At 37.5% G+C, this 17,731-nt stretch overlaps 1 protein-coding gene across 5 annotated transcripts in view; it reads left to right on the top strand.

Annotated features, from left to right (window-relative positions):
• The window catches only part of LOC126457244 (ras-like GTP-binding protein RhoL), a 345,853-nt gene extending 328,644 nt beyond the window's left edge, over positions 1 to 17,209 (top strand). For all 5 annotated transcript variants that reach the window (XM_050093395.1, XM_050093396.1, XM_050093394.1 and 2 more), the window contains 2 exons: positions 10,215 to 10,332; positions 15,810 to 17,209. In XM_050093395.1, coding sequence (XP_049949352.1) covers positions 10,215 to 10,332; positions 15,810 to 16,012 — 321 coding nt within the window. In that variant the 3' untranslated portion in view covers positions 16,013 to 17,209. The remainder of the gene's footprint in view (positions 1 to 10,214; positions 10,333 to 15,809) is intronic.
• Positions 17,210 to 17,731: the final 522 nt, after the last annotated feature.

The following is a 17,731-nucleotide window of genomic DNA, read 5'->3' as shown; positions in this document are numbered from 1 at the left end:
CAGAACATTGCCAAGTGATCTTTCACAGAACCCAATGAAATTCTGGTCATATGTAAAGGCTGTTAGTGGCACCACAGTTCATGTCCAGTTCCTAGTGAATGAGACGGGAACTGAAATTTAAGGAAGCAACACAACAGTTGAAATGCTTAACTGTGTTTTTAAATGTTCTTTTAGAAAGAAAACACAGATTTGCCCCAATTTAATCCTTGTACCACAGAAAAGATGAATGAAGACGTACTAGTGTCAGTGGTGTTGAGAAATGGCTGAAATCGTTTGAACACAACTCCTGTGCCCAGTGGAATCCCATTAAGATTCTACACTGCATTTGCGGCAAAGTTATCCCCTCTTATAACTATAATCTATCATAGATCCCTTCAACAGACAGGTGTGCCCAGTTTGTGGAAAAAAGTCACAGGTCACACCCATGTACAAGAAGGGTGGTAGAAGTGATCCATAAAACTACCTACCAATATCCTTGACACAGATTTGTTGTAGAATCTTAGAACATATTTAGAATTCAAATATAGAGGTATTTTGAAACGAATGAGCATCTCCAAGCCAACCAACATGGATTCCAGACACATTGATCATGTGAAACTCTGCTCACACTTTTCTCACATATGTACTGAATGCTCTGGACCAAGGCAGTCCAGAAAGCATTTGACTCAGTACTGCACCTATGCTTGTTGTCAAAAGTTCCATCATAGGGGGTATCAGCTGAAATGTGCGACTGGATTGAGAACCTTTTGGTACGAAGGATGCAACATGTTACCTTGGATAGAGCATCATTGTCAGATACAGAAGTAACTTTGGGTGTGCCGCAGGGACGTGTGTTGGGACCCTTGCTGTTCATGTTGTATAGTAATTACCTTGCAGACAATATTAATAGTAAAATCAGGCTTTTTGTAGATGATGCAGTTACCTATAATGAAGTACTATCTGAAAGAAATCGCATAAATATTCAGTCAGAGCTTGGTCTGATTTAGAAGTGGTGCAGATTTTGGCAACTTCCTCTAAATGTTCAGAAATGTGAAGTATTGCACTTAAAAAAAATGAAATAATGTAGTAGCCTATAACTATAATATGAATGAGTCACTGTTGTAATCAGCCAACTCATACAAATGCCTGGCTGTAACACTATGTAGGGGTATGAAATGGAATGATCACAAATGTTCAGTTCTGGATAAAGCAGGTGGTAGATGTTGGTTTGCTGGTAAAACATTGGGGAAGTGCAATGAATCTACAAAGGAGATCGCTTACAAATCTCTCGTGCGAATGGTTCTAGAATAATGCTCATATATGTGGGACCCATACCAGATAGGACTAACAGGGGATATTGAATGTGTACAGAGAAGGGCAGCATGAATTGTCACAGGTTTGTGTAATCCATGGTGTCATAGAGATACTGAAGGAACTGAATTGGCAGACTCTTGAAGACAGACATAAACTATCCTGAGAAAGTCTGTTGATCAAGTTTCAAGAACCAGCTTTTAATAATAACTCTAGGAATGTACCATAACCCCCTACATACTGCTCACATAGAGATCGTGAGGATAACATTAGAATAATTATTGCATGTGCAGACGCATTCAAACAATCATTCTTCCCATGCTCCATATGTGAATGGAACAGGAAGAACCATAATAACTGGTACAGTAGGGACGTACCCTCCGCCATGCACCTCACGGTGGTTTGCAGAGTATGGACATACATATGGATGTAGGTATTCTTCAGATTTCAATCGTATTTTTCAAAGAAAATATTTTTATATCTATAAATGCTGGGTCCTGTAACTCATTCAACATCTTTGCGAATTTAAAAGACGACACAGAAGAGGAAAATGACTCCAATTGACATGACTGGCTAAGAAGAAAATCATGAGAGAGAAAAAATAAAAATAAATAAAATAAAACAAATTAAAAAATTAAGTGGTGAAGAGAGCTGGACAATGAGGCAAATTCTCATGAACATTATTTTGAAATGTGACACAGTTAATGATGTGGTCAGTGGTATTGCAACACAAACTTCAGGTTTACCCATCGGTTTATCGAGTTTAGCCATCTTTATTTGAACTTGAATATGGAATGGTAATGGCCCTGTAGTATGCAAGGCCATTTACCAAAATCTGATGAAGTTTAAATAAAGATGGCTAAACTCAATAAACTGATAGGTAAACCTGAAGGTTGTGTTGCAAAATTAGCTATTTGGATAAAAGTAAACTCCAAAGTGAAAAAAATCTCATTTTGTCACTAGATACGAAACAGTTACTTCAAGTTGCCAATGTGAAACTCCAAAAGATGTATGGGAATAGTTGCTCAAGCTCTATGAAAGTCAGTCTGCAGAAAATATAGACTTGTTATGATAAAAGTTTCATAATATGGAATGGGAATGGCCATGTGGTATGCAAGCTCATTTACCAAAATCTGATGAAGTTCAAATAAATATGGCTAAACTCAATAAACCAATAGGTAAATCTGATTTTCCTTAAGACAAAACATGGCATAAATTGCAGAAAAGGTGTCTGGATTATGAATTGTGAATAAAAGGAAGAGATGAAACAAATGTAGCAACTGCAATGTTTTCCAAATCCAAAAGAAGTATTTAAATACAGCAGTGGGGAAAAAATAAAATTGTTATTTTGCAGAAAGACCAAAATTCAAGTACATGAGATGAGAAAAAGTGTTTTTTCTGTGGTAAATAAGGACACTTTTCAAAAGACTGCATTTAAGATGCACTTAATCTGTTTTGCAAAGGTTAAGGTCACCTACCCAGGAACTGTCTTAGCTCTTAGCTTGTGGTGGTTCTGCAATGTTATCAGCCATCAAAATACCATCACAAGTAAGTCCAAGAAAGATGATGTCCAAGATGTCTGAATTACCTGCAAATGTAGATATATCAGTGTGTGACGAATAATATGTTGATAATGGTGCTACACATTACGAAACAAACTGTCGAGATTGGTATGTTTTGTACAATCCTTTTGATACAGCAAAGAAAGTAGACAATGCTAAGAATAATGTGCACATCAAAATATTGGGAAATGGTCATACAGATTATGAAACTTTTGATGGAAAAAGTTGGACAAGAATGACATGCAATTCTTCATCCAAAGCTAATCGACAGCCATTAATGTCTTCCTTCAGGGCTCCAAAGATATTTAAATCACATAAGAAGAGATCGGAACTTTATGGAGATTTCCCACAGAAACTCCTGCAGCATACTCTGATGGACACCCATTTTGCCAAGTTTGTTTCAGTTGTGCTGCAGAAGTTTCGCTGGAAAGCACTCATGCAGTTATGATGATTACTTTTGAAATAATAAACTTTTATCCATTTGTTTCATTTTCACTTCACTGCCCCTTCTAACTTATTTTATGTTAGAAAGGCTGGAGAAAAAGACATTGATCAAAACACCAAAAACAGTGGTAAAATATGGTTGTTTCACAGAAACAACATACCAATTGCTGTTCCTCTATCTGAAAGCAAGAATGAACTTGACTGTTTGGCAGTGAAATGGATTCAGAATTGAGCAAGAAAAGTCTTTTGTTGCAAAAGAAGCTGCTGATACTCTTCAAATATCTCTAGAAAGATTTGGGCACCAAAGTAAATGCCATGTACAATCATTCCTGACAGCACATAGTATCAATGTAAAAGTTAAAGTAAATTTTACGAAGATTGTATGGTAGATGAAATACAACAGCTAGTTTTTGGTAAATGAGTCTATAAATCAAGTAGCCCACAAGAGTTAGTCTTCACCAATGTCTATGCTCCAATGGAAGAAAGGATTTAAATGGCTATTGATATTTTCTTGTTTTTAAGGATGATTTATCTGGTTCAAGAGTGATACATCTGTTATGGCAAAAGATAAGGTTAGAAAGAAGTTAGGAATATTTATGTAGATGGTGAAAACATTGTGGCATGGTGTTTAATAACTGCGATGTAAAAGATATGCTGAGTCTGATGGTTCAAACATCCTCTGACTGTGCTGTAAACATTACAGCAAAATAAAGTTACTAAATGTAAGAACAGAATTATCTGTGAGATGGTACATCTGTGGCTTCGGATAGCAAGGTGTACTCCAAAAGCATTGTGGGGTGAAGTTGTACTTGCCTGTGACTTATGCTCTTAACCAAACTAGGCCAAGAAGGGTTAAAAGAAAACACAAACTGAATTATTTTTGAGAAAGAAAATTCAGTCTGATGGTTTGAAAGTCTCTAGAGCACAATGTTCCATTTGCATTGCAACACAAACAGAAGTAGTTTGATGCCAAATTTTGGAAAAGTTATATAGCTGGACAAGAAGCCCATAGCTATCATATATACCTTCCAGACAGGCATTCATTCAGCACTTGTCAGCCGAGACATAAGATATAAGAATGAAATGTTAAAACAACTGCTGAAAAGTGCTTTTATAAAGTTAGTTGACACCTCGACTATGGGTGATTTTACACAAGCGATACTGTCTAATTTGAATGATGAGGAACGTTGGAAGAAAATACATTCTCCGAGCTACTAAGGGAGCACACGTTGAGGCTTACTAACATAAGTGATCTTTTTTTTTTTAAAAAAAACTAGTAACACTAACCTATGTAACAACATCAAATGTAAATTATTATGTCAAACGGTTATTCTGTAATAAATTTTTATAATCAGGGCAAGACTTTGTGCTCATCCTGTATTATAGGACTGGATCATGATGTTGAAGTGTTTTAAGATGGAAATGTGACATCTCTTTAAGTGGAGCTGAAAATATTGATGGACATCAAGTTTTGAAGAATAGAGAAACGATTAGAAGGTCTGTGTGCTACCATAATGAACCTGAGCATAATGAAGGTATAAGCACCTCTCATGCTTATGCCTGCACTATCCTGAAGAAACAGTCATGCCGAACACACTTTCGAAAATTGACACAGAATTCTATTCGACAAAACATTTGTCATTATGAGTACGAAAGGATTTTAGGATAGCATCGTAAAAGAAATGGCAGAAATAAAAGTTTTGTACTTGGAAACTGTTGATTGACCGGTTGGAAGGGTAGCTACTGGTAAGTGATGGGTGTTTGCAATAAAACTGAATAATAACAATGATAATGTCTGCTAAAAGGCAAGATTAGTTGCAGAAAGATTTAGTCAGAGGCCCGGAATTGATTTCTCTGAACCATTTAGACCTGTGGATAGATCTGAAACAATAAGAACCTCTTTGCATGTTGCTGTTCAATGAAATTGGAACATTATACAATTTGATGTTAAAACGGCATTCCTGAATAGTATGTTGCAGGAAGAAATTTACCTACATCAGCCACAATATTAAGTTGATGATACAGGTAATGTGTATAGACTGCTTCAAAGCATGTATGGGTTGACACAAACAGCCAAATGTTGAGTGTTTGAAAGAACATCTAAAGAAATCACCTTCAGAGGAGAGCAGTGCTGAACCATGTGTGTATTTTAATGAAAATGTAACCCTTTCCTTTCATGTGGGTAATGGATTGATAAATGGGACATGATGAAATGGTTTACTGTATCAAAACAATTACAAGAAGAATTTGCTGTTGTGGTAAGTGAAGTGGCCTTCAAATCCAAATATTTGAAAATTTTGTGAAGAGTAACAAAACCACAAAACGAAAAGTGTGTTGGCAATGTATGGTATGAGTGATCAAGTTCAATATCATTCCTATTTGGATCTGGATGGATATCAGGTGATTCACGACCAGCTCTCTTACTGAGAGATTACCGACAGTTTCATGTATTTAACATTGAGAACATATATAAAAAACAAAGATGCTGTGACTTACCAAACAGTAAAGCGCTGGTAGATAGACACAATAAAAAGCACACAAACACACACACAAATTTCAAGCTTTCGCAACCCAAGGTTGCTTCATCAGGAAAGAGGGAAGGAGAGGGAAAGACGAAAGGATATGAGTTTTAAGGGAGAGGGTAAGGAGTCATCCCAATCCTGGGAGCAGAAAGACTTACCTTAGGGGGGAAAAAGGACAGGTATACACTCGCACACACACACATATCCATCCACACATATACAGACACAAGCAGACATATTAAAAGGCAAAGAGTTTGGACAGAGATGTCAGTCGAGGTGGAAGTGCAGAGGCAAAGATGTTGTTGAATGACAGGTGAGGTATGAGTGGCGGCAACTTGAAATTAGCGGAGATTGAGGCCTGGTGGATAACGGGATATATATACATATATAATAGAGGGAAACATTCCCCATGGAAAAATAATCTAAAAACAAAGATTCTGTAACATATATCATATGCTTATATGTCTACTTGTGTCTGTTATGTGCGGATGGATACGCGCGTGTGTGTGTGTGTGTGTGTGTGTGTGTGTGTGTGTGTGTGTGTGTGTGTGTGTGTGTGTGCGCGCGCGCACACGCGAGTGTATACCTGTCCCTTTTCCCCCCCAAGGTAAGACTTTCCGCTCCTGGGATTGGAATGACTCCTTACCCTCTCCCTTAAAACCCACATCCTTTCGTCTTTCCCTCTCCTTCCCTTTTTCCTGATGAAGCAACCGTGGGTTGCGAAAGCTTGAAATTTGTGTGTGTGTTTGTGTTTGTTATTGTTTTTATCAACGTACCAATGCTTTCGTTCGTTAAGTTACAGAATCTTTGTTTTTATTGATATATATCTCCATCCACACATATACAGAGACAGGCAGACATTCAGATGTAACTTATGCTGTCAATGTTGCTCCAGCAGCCCAGGATTCACCTCCCGAAGCCCACCTTAAATTAGTTAGTGAGAAAAATGTCAACGTAGAAGTACATTTCACCATGAGATCAGGCAGCAGACATTTTTACTAATGGTTTACCAGTGAAGATGTTATCAAGGATGAATACTTTGATTCAATAATAAAATATGAATATCGCAGGAGAGTGTTGAATATTGTATACAAACAGTTTGTGTTGCCAAGAGCAACATGTCATTTATTTTAAAAACTGAACAAACCCTCATTTCAGCAGCATATTTGTATTCCCGTCAACAACAAACACTGTTACTTGCCATGTAGCCAGCAAAAATTTTAAATCCCTGGCTCTAGCTATTCAGATAGTTCATTGGAAAAGTGGCCAACGAGAAGTTCTCAAATTTCTTTTGAAGTGGCAGAGATTCACAATATTTTTTTTTTTTTTTTTTTTTTTTTTTTTTTCCCCCTTTATGTTAGACGGGAGCTTGCTTGAACATCTCATCAGGCAACATAATTCTATTCTCGACCCAGGATAAGGAAGCAAAACGTATATGAAAATTATTTTTATGTCTTGTATTGTGACTGTGTATATCACATTTTAGTCAAGACTGATTTTTATTATCAACAACAAAAACTATTAAACATTAAATGTGTTGGGAAGAGTGTAATAAATCCAAGATCCTTAAAAAGCCTTCTACAAGATGTATAATTACCTGCGCTAGCTTGTGCTGAACAAACATCTGCGTATGAATGCATGGTCTCACAGCGATAAGAATGAATAAAATCTTCTTCGGCTACCGGCTGTGCCAGTGGTTAAAAATCCCATGAGCTTTCGACAGAGCTCTCCTCAGCCATTGTCAAGTGGTAAATCACTGTATTCACTGTAGTCTTGCTGTTATATAGCTGCATTGCTGGCTGTGGTAAATGTGGTAATTCCCCCCCCCCCCCCCCTGCCCATCCATCACCCTGCTTCAACCTCACAATGGCCACGTCCCATGCTGTGCTGCGCTGCAAACCACCGTCCTTGTTGATGGTGTTTCCAGACTCTTTTTTTATTTCCACTGCTTCTTTTATGATGCTGTCCCAAAATCCCTTTGTCCTCTTAATGACAGATGTTTCACTGAATAGGATTCGGCGTTGATTTTATAAAGTGTATTCTGCCATGGCTGATATTTCAGGATAATGAAGGTATAAGCACCTCTCATGCTTATGCCTGCACTATCCTGAAGAAACAGTCATGCCGAACACACTTTCGAAAATTGACACAGAATTCTATTCGACAAAACATTTGTCATTATGAGTACGAAAGGATTTTAGGATAGCATCGTAAAAGAAATGGCAGAAATAAAAAAAATAGGAAAACACCATCAACAAGGATGGTGGTTTGCAGCTCAGCACAGCCTGGGATGTGGCCATCGTGAGGTTGAAGCAGGGTGATGGCTGTGGAGGTTAGGGTGGGGGGAGGGAGGGGGGAACATTACCACCGTTGATGAGGGAGAGAGCATCAGTGATGTCACAGAGCAATGCAGCTATATAACAGCAAGACCACAGTGATGCTACAGTTATTTACCACTTGACAATGGCTGAGGAGAGCTCAGTCAATAGCTCTTGGTATTTTAACCACCTGATGCAGCTGGAAGCCTGAGAAATTTTATTAATACAGGGAGTGAAAATATGCAGAATATGGCTCAAGATGACTCTAAGCGCACAACACACTGAAATGAGCTTCATGATTAGTTTGTCCATGTGTTGACTCTATTTTAACTTTTTGTCCAACTGCACATGTAAGAATTTTACTCACTGTTCTTTATTCATGACCATTAATGCCTATTCTGGTGTTAAAAGGTTATTATTGTTTATTTCAAATTGCATAATATGAGTCTCTCTGTAGTACTGTCTGCAGCTCAACATTGTTCTTGTAAGTTATGCTAAATATTAAGATAAGCAAGTTATTGTAATTGTTGCTGTTCCAAATCTTCTACAAAAAAAAAAAAAAAAAAAAAAAGACCTGCCTATCAAAGAAGCTAGTCGGAGAAGGGCTACTCAGGACCAGAAAATGACTTCTTGTCTTCAAGCATTTCATCTATTATGCAAGTTGTGTGGTTGCATTGTTGCCAAAGATGGTACGATCAAACATACTTTCAGTGGCTCAGCCATGACAACTGTTAACTGTGAATCACTTGTAGGTTTGTGCAGTTATCATTGGGCTGTCTCTGCTAAAGCTGAGGTATGGCCATTGATGAGTTTGCTTGTGTCAACAACAAACTCAACAGTTTTTGAACTGCCCTAGAAAATCGTTAGAACATTTTTGTAGGTTAGAAACAGGATTGAACTCAGTAACGATCTTCGTGGCCCTTCATTTGTTGTTTCCCCCCATTCTGAGGTTATTTTCATGCCTGAGATGGGGTCTGTTTATGAGACCATCTGCTTTACAAAGGCAAGATTCCATCCAACCAAGAGGGGCCAGAGGTAGTGGTCATACGAGTGTGTTGTGCTTGCGTGAATGTGTGTGTGTGTTTTTTTCTCTATGTTATAAGAAGGCCTTTTGGCTGAAAGCTCACATATTTAGCAGTCTCTTTGTTGTACTGCCTGCAGCTCAATATTATTCTTGTAAGTTATGCTATGGCAGTGTACTAAATATTAATATAAGCAAGTTATTGTAACTGTTGCTGTTACAAATGTTCTATTTTTAAAAAAAAATGCCTATCAAAGAAGCTAGTCGGAGAAGGGCTACTCAGGACCTGAAAATGACTTCTTGTCTTCAAGCATTTCATCTATTGTGCAAGTTGCATGGTTGCAGTGTTGCCAAAGATGGTATGATCAATCATACTTTCTGTGGCTCAACCACAATGACCCGTACCCTGTCTGCCTACCAGCATGGTGGTCACAATAAAATATGCCAAGTTGATAGCTATTACACACCTGAAAAGTATAAATAATTTTATGATGAACTTGATGACTGCCCAGTGTATGAAAATGAAATGACTAGTGCTTTTCCACAAAACTTAATGATTACAGCTTATGGGTTTGGAAATTACAAATTTTAAAGACCATGTAAATATTGGAAGGAGTTACTGATCATGTTGTATGATGACTGCATTTAACGGTAATATCTGATGATACATACAATTTCTTTCATATTAACTGTGTAGTCCACCACTTCAGGGTTTCAGTGGTTTTTCTGTGTATTCTGGCAGACATATCCACAAAAATTAATTAATTGCATTAAAATTATAATTTTGATGCAGAAAGAGCCTCAGCCCATACTTTTTATATCAGCACCCACACTAGCCTAACATTCTAAAATCAAGTAATGTTACAAAATAATATTAAGCTTATTGGTTGCTATAAAAAAAATATTTTTTAAAACTTAAGAGACGTTCTACGAAAATTAAATTGCCATTTTCTTTCATTTTGTTCAAAAGTCACTCAAGTGGACTGAGGCCCTTTCAGTATGGGCCAATCCATCTGCCATAATGAGTTATTTATTTATTTCTGTTTAACCTTTTCAGACGGACTGCTTCCTTCTTTGCTTCTCAATCAACAGTCGAAGCTCTTTTGAGAATATTGCCTCAAAGTGGTATCCTGAGGTGCACCATCATTGCCCTAATGTGCCAATAGTTTTAGTTGGTAAGAAATCATTATACTGTATAAATTAAAATTATTTTTGCAGGGACTCATAACTGCACAAAAACTATGCAGTATTAAAGAATCTGTATCATATACAACAAGTCAGTTGTACAAAGTTAATTCCCACTGATAAAAACTGTGCATCGTAATTGAATCAGTGGGTATGAGTAAGAAGCATTGAACCATTTTAACTTTCATTGTCAAGAAAATAAGTATCCTTTGTCTAATTATTTTACAGCAATTAATTTCAGTGATTTGTACAAGGTTCCTTGCTGGTCTTTAATTCTTTAGATCGCATTAATTAAACTTATTTCACATTTAAGTGACACTTGCTATGTTACTTCAGGAGTTTCAAATGTTTTTGCTTAAAAATATTCACTATAGAGTATGTGATGCCAAAGGTAGCACAATTTTAATCTGATCTATGCATCCAGCAGCCATCCCATAGCTTGCATTTATCTCCTTCGAGGTACTTTGGCACAAGTAAAATTGACTACTCCCCTCCCTACTATGCTGTAGCCATACAGTTTAATTGTTCACTGTATCTGCACCAACATTTTGGAATTTCCTCCCTCTATGTCACCATGTGTAAGTCAAAATTCTTCCTGCCACCCACCCTCCACACCTCACCCCACTTCCAGTGTGACACCGTAGCACCCACTAATTAACTGTCCTAAGCGCCACTGTAGTAAAAGTCGGAGCTTGAAAAATCAAAACAAAATCTGTTGATTCAATTTCAACATTACATCATTTTTATCCCCCCACCCCACATATATACAATTATGTAATTTTGCTTCCAAAGTATGAAATGAACACCACTGTTATTATTTACAACCATCAAATGTGCCCTGTGCAGCTAAAATTAGATGCACACCCCTGTGGAACTTACTCTCATGCATTTTCTAGTTTTTGAATCAGTTGAATTTCTTCACATGGCTGAAACCAGACGTAAACAGTAATGAAATCCTAAACTCAGATTGGAATGTATACCGCAGAGACAGGCTGGACAGTGAAGGGGGAGGCGTGTTTATAGTGATAAGAAGTGCAATAGTATCGAAGGAAATTGACAGAGATCCGAAATGTGAAATAATTTGTGTGAAGGTCACAGTTAAAGCAGGCTCAGACATGGTAATTGGATGTCTCTATAGGCCCCCTGGCTCAGCAGCTGTTGCGGCTGAGCAGCTGAAGGATAATTTGGAAAATATTTCGAGTAGATTTCCCTACCATGTTATAGTTCTGGGCGGAGATTTTAATTTGCCGGATATAGACTGGGAGACTCAAACGTTCATAACGGGTGGCAGGGACAAAGAATCCAGTGAAATTTTTTTAAGTGCTTTATCTGAAAACTACCTTGAGCAGTTAAACAGAGAACTGACTCGTGGCGATAACATATTAGACCTTCTGGTGACAAACAGACCCAAACTATTTGAAACAGTTAACGCAGAACAGGGAATCAGCGATCATAAAGCGGTTACTGCATCGATGATTTCAGCCGTACATAGAAATATCAAAAAAGGTAGGAAGATTTTTCTGTTTAGCAAAAGTGACAAAAATCAGATTACAGAGTACCAGACGGCTCAACACAAAATTTTTGTCTCAAGTACAGATAGTGTTGAGGATCAGTGGACAAAGTTCAAAACCATCGTACAATATTCGTTAGATGATTACACGTGCCAAGCAAGATAGTAAGAGATGGAAAAGAGCCACCGTGGTACAACAACTGAGTTAGAAAACTGCTGCGGAAGTAAAGGGAACTTCACAGCAAACATAAACATACCAAAGCCTTGCAGACAAACAAAAATTACTCGAAGCGAAATGTAGTGTGAGGAGGGCTATGCGAGAGGCGTTCAATGAATTCGAAAGTAAAGTTCTGTGTACTGACTTGGCAGAAAATCCTAAGAAATTTTGGTCTTATGTCAAAGCGGTAGGTGAATCAAAACAAAATGTCCAGACACTCTGTGGCCAAAATGGTACTGAAACACATGATGACAGACTAAAGGCCGAAATACTAAATGTCTTTTTCTAAAGCTGTTTCACATAGGAAGACTGCACTGTAGTTCCTTCTCTAGATTGTCGCACAGATAACAAAATGGTAGATATCGAAGTAGACGACAGAGGGATAGAGAAACAATTAAAATCGCTCAAAAGAGGAAAGGCCGCTGGACCTGACGGGGTACCAGTTCGATTTTACACAGAGTACGCTAAGGAACTTGCCCCCCTTCTTGCAGCGGTGTACCGTAGGTCTCTAGAAAAGCATAGCGTTCCAAAGGATTGGAAAAGGGCACAGGTCATCCCCGTTTTCAAGAAGGGACGTCGAACAGATGTGCAGAACTGTAGACCTATATCTCTAACGTCGATCAGTTGTAGAATTTTGGAACACGTATTATGTTCGAGTATAATGACTTTTCTGGAGACTAGAAATCTACTCTGTAGGAATCAGCATGGGTTTCGAAAAAGACGGTCGTGTGAAACCCAGCTCGCGCTATTCGTCCACGAGACTCAGAGGGCCATAGACACGGGTTCCCAGGTAGATGCCGTGTTTCTTGACTTCCGCAAGGCATTCGATACAGTTCCCCACAGTCGTTTAATGAACAAAGTAAGAGCATATGGACTATCAGACCAATTGTGTGATTGGATTGAAGAGTTCCTAGATAACAGAATGCAGCATGTCATTCTCAATGGAGAGAAGTCTTCTGAAGTAAGAGTGATTTCAGGTGTGCCGCAGGGGAGTGTCATAGGACCATTGCTATTCACAATATACATAAATGACCTTGTGGATGACATCGGAAGTTCACTGAGGCTTTTTGCAGATGATGCTGTGGTGTATCGAAAGGTTGTAACAATGGAAAATTGTACTGAAACGCAGGAGGATCTGCAGCGAATTGACGCATGGTGCAGGGAAGGGCAATTGAATCTCAATGTAGACAAGTGTAATGTGCTGCGAATACATAGAAAGATAGATCCCTTATCATTTAGCTACAAAATAGCAGGTCAACAACTGGAAGCAGTTAATTCCATAAATTATCTGGGAGTATGCATTAGGAGTGATTTTAAAATGGAATGATCATATAAAGTTGATCGTCAGTAAAGCAGATGCCAGACTGAGATTCATTGGAAGAATCCTAAGGAAATGCAATCTGAAAACAAAGGAAGTAGGTTACAGTACGCTTGTTCGCCCACTGCTTGAATACTGCTCAGCAGTGTGGGATCCGGACCAGATAGGGTTGATAGAAGAGAGAGAGAAGATCCAACGGAGAGCAGTGCGCTTCGTTACAGGATCATTTAGTAATCGCGAGAGCGTTACGGAGGTGGTAGATAAACGCCAGTGGAGGACTCTGCAGGAGAGACGCTCAGTAGCTCGGTACGGGCTTTTGTTAAAGTTTCGAGAACATACCTTCACCAAAGAGTCAAGCAGTATATTGCTCCCTCCTACGTATATCTCATGAAGAGACCATGAGGATAAAATCAGAGAGATTAGAGCCCACACAGAAGCATACCGACAATCCTTCTTTCCACGAACAATACGGGACTGGAATAGAAGGGAGAACCGATAGAGGTACTCAAGGTACCCTCCGCCACACACCGTCAGGTGGCTTGCGGAGTATGGATGTAGATGTAGATAGATGTAGATACATTGTAATATACAAAGTAACATGCAGTAGAGTGATTTAAACACAGTTAGAAGAATCTTTTGGAAAGATTACTCTCAACATTAGCACTAAATCATATTGTCCCCGTCTCCTGCATTCACATCACACTGCTTTCTGTACTCTAGTCTGTCAATTACTTACATTATGGTTTCTGAAGAAATATCACCAAGCTCTTTCTTCCTTTCAGTTTTTATATTCCTTTTGCTGAGGCTCCTGTACTCATTGTGTTCCACTTACATAAATACAGACACAATCCTATAATTTGTTAGCTACAATGAGTTTAGGTAATTTTTTGAATCATAAGAAACTATGGCGGTTATGGTTCAGGGACACACATCACAAACTCATACTTTGGTAGCAAAATTAATTAATATGTTCATCATATTATGTGCACTCTATCATGAAGGAGAGCCTTTAGGGATGCGAAAAGTCTCAGTACATATTAATAAAGTGCAGCTGTTAAACACTACATTAGTAACAACTATTGTTAAACTGTTTGTACTTAAAGTGAATTTAATATAGTAATATGAATTGTGACCATCTGGCCACATGTGAAAATCTGATGAATAATCCAACTTTCCAAGAAGCACTGATTAAGCCAAGCAGAATTCAGTAAAGGGTGGTAATGTGCAGAACATATCTTTATCCTTAAGATCTTGATCAAAACCAAGATGCTGCAGGAGGTAATAAGCTGATCTTGACTCTTATGACTCCATTGATTGAGACATTCTTATAAATGTGCTGAAAGTGTTTGGGAAATAGGAAAATACAAGAGCATTTGTACAACAAACATTAATGAACACCTAATAAGTTAAATTCTTCGGAGTACCTCAGAGCGATTTGATATCAAAACAGGAATGCAAAAATTATGCTTAATGGTATCTTGGAGAAGTTAATTTCAAAATAACAGAAAGAAATGAAGCAACATAATATTCCAGACAGGATCAGATTAGGCTATCAAAACACTGAGCTTAAATTTAAATCTCTCACCTTTATGGAGAATCTAGTATTCTTCTTGTAAAAAATCTGGGCATTGGGACCAAAAAACTGAAGTGCTAAAAGAAACAGCAGAGAACACAAACAAGAAGTAAAAGAATGCAAAAGTTCATTTAGGTGATATTTTCATCTGAAACACCAGTGAGAAGGTGGCAGTAGAGAAAGAGCCAGAATAACAGAGACAGCATTCAGACTACGCTAAAACCCTTACAAATTCAAATCCCTATCTTTTCATACCAAATTCAGACATTACAGTACATTTGAGTACACTAACTGATGGACAAATATGTCAGCACTACCAACGGAGATGTCCAGTTGAGCAACAAAGTGTTTAATTGTGATCTGCCGATCACCTCGAATGAGAGTGACCACACGTTCCAACATTACAGGAATCACAGCTGTGCACGGCCTTGTTGCAATGATGACACACATTTCACCCTATGACTCACCATGCTTTTGTTCACTGTCAGGTCTCCGTAGACATTCTGCAAGCACCTACGAATATCTGCCATTATCTGGTTTTCTGCCAAAAGAAGCCCAGTGATAGCTTTATGCTTGGAACACACCCCCGTTAGAGACTCCATTTTGAAGGCTACATACATTATTGGAACTTCATGAAACTATAAGAGCTGAAGAGGGAATATTCCAACAAATTCTGCATTTTTACTACTGAAATTAGCAAAGGAAAAAATGTGTTGCATTGCTTATTGAACGACTCTTATATATGATCATGTGAATGTACAATACAGAAAATTTAGTACCTAAAAATCATCATTTTTATGTTCATTTGCAAATATTTTAAATGTTTTTTTCTCTCTTTGTTTTTCTTAGGCACTAAAATGGACTTGCGGAATGAAGTTGAAAACACAATATCAGTTACTGAAGCAAAGCAGATGAAGAAGAGAATCCGTGCCTATCGGTACGTGGAATGTTCAGCGAAAGACAGTGAGGGGCTTGAAGAAGTTTTCATTGAGGCAATCCATGCAGTAATGAAGAAACCTCCGCCTTCCAAAAGAATTTGTGCAATATTATAGTGACTGTATGCACTAAAACAAAGAGCAATATTTGGTATCAGTGGAATGCTTGTGATTAACTTATGTATTTAAAACACAGCTCAATGCACATCAAATGGAATCTATCATTCCACTGTGAGCTGCTCATGGACTAGTGGAAGTCAGATATATACTACAGATATTTGATGTGCTACTTCACCAGCTTGCAAAATGAAAGAATGCTGTTCAGTTTTCACTGATGTATTAATTAAACATTTGAATTAGATCCACACGTTGACACGACTGTTGTGTGACAAATTACATAATTTTTTGGAACGAGCTGGAACATAACTATCAGTCTAATGTTTTACAAATTACAGACATAAAAATTACCACTGTATATATAAAACATAAATTATTTAACTGAAACAATACTTTCAAAATTTTACGTGAAGAAGATACTTAAATTATGATCTGAGAGCATACTTCGCGAGTATATTAACTTTTTTATGTCCTGTGATTGACAATATATCTTCAATACTCATCAGATGTTCTCAGTAAAAAGTATGGAATATGGACCAACTTGATAGGCCATTTTCATGTGCTTTTGCTATAAAGTTATGTATATGCTGTTTCACAGAAATGTGACAAGGGAGTATACCTAGTCATAAACCAAAGGAACTGCAAGTATTCTGTGTGGAAGGGAAGATGTATTTTTGTATGAATAGTTTTAAAATCTGGGCAAATTATATGTACCTGTTATGATAAAGTCAGAAAAAAGCTGATTTCAGTTAACTAATAAAAATGTTTTGGAAACAAAAAGTTAAGATTCTCTTTTCCTCATAAGAACTTTTTGTACAAGTAATGTAAATGTGCCTTACCATATATCATATGATTTGCATTACAATAGAGATAAGATTTGCGTTACTTCATTGTTTTAAAGTAATACTTGTGTGAAATTGTGGTAGGTATACTCATTGCTACTCTACCACATACCTTTATATAGTGACAACATATAAAAGTTATCTTAGTCTGTTCATTGCAACAACTCAGAAAAGTAATGCATCACTATTCTGTACATGAAATTTCAGAAGAATCCTTCTATGTTATTTCCACAGATTTGAAATTGAGCAAGGTAATTAATGTCAAAAGTTGTTTAAAAGCTGTTTTTTCTTGTAAATGTCTAAAATCCTTTCTGTAAAGACCACTATGTAAATAAAATGTTTATATTACACATAATTTTATTTTCTCTCATGAGTCCCTAAAATATTAAAGGAAGCATAAAAATTCTCTGGTAAATTTTACATGTTGACTGCCATGAGGCAGCCAGCAAAGCAGCAGACTCACCTGCTCTGGCTGCCAGGATTTTCCAAACCTTCTTTACTAGTCCTGTATTTGTAAATTTTTATTTGAAGTACCTAGTGAAAATAGATCCTGTCTGCTCTTATTGGGTTCCAATCTACTGTGTCAGAAATTTATACAATGCAAAACTTCAGTATATAACAATATGACTGACACATAACTAACATTTGTGTTTGGAAATTGGTCATTACAATGTGCTGATATATCAGACTTCCTAACAGTATCATGCTTCTGTAGGTTAAAAAAGTTTTCACAAAATGTTTCATCAGCATCTTCCACAAGGATTAGTAGTGGAATGATATATTCAGACGCAATGTACGAGGGGTGGTTGGAAAGTAATGTACACATGCTTGTAGAAAGCAACCTAAATGACACTGAGAAACACTCCACATGGCATCT

The sequence above is a fragment of the Schistocerca serialis genome, chromosome 2 (assembly GCF_023864345.2).
Source record: "Schistocerca serialis cubense isolate TAMUIC-IGC-003099 chromosome 2, iqSchSeri2.2, whole genome shotgun sequence".
Lineage (NCBI taxonomy): Eukaryota > Metazoa > Arthropoda > Insecta > Orthoptera > Acrididae > Schistocerca > Schistocerca serialis.
Note: the sequence above shows the minus strand (reverse complement) of the source record. Positions and strands in the feature narration are given on the sequence as shown.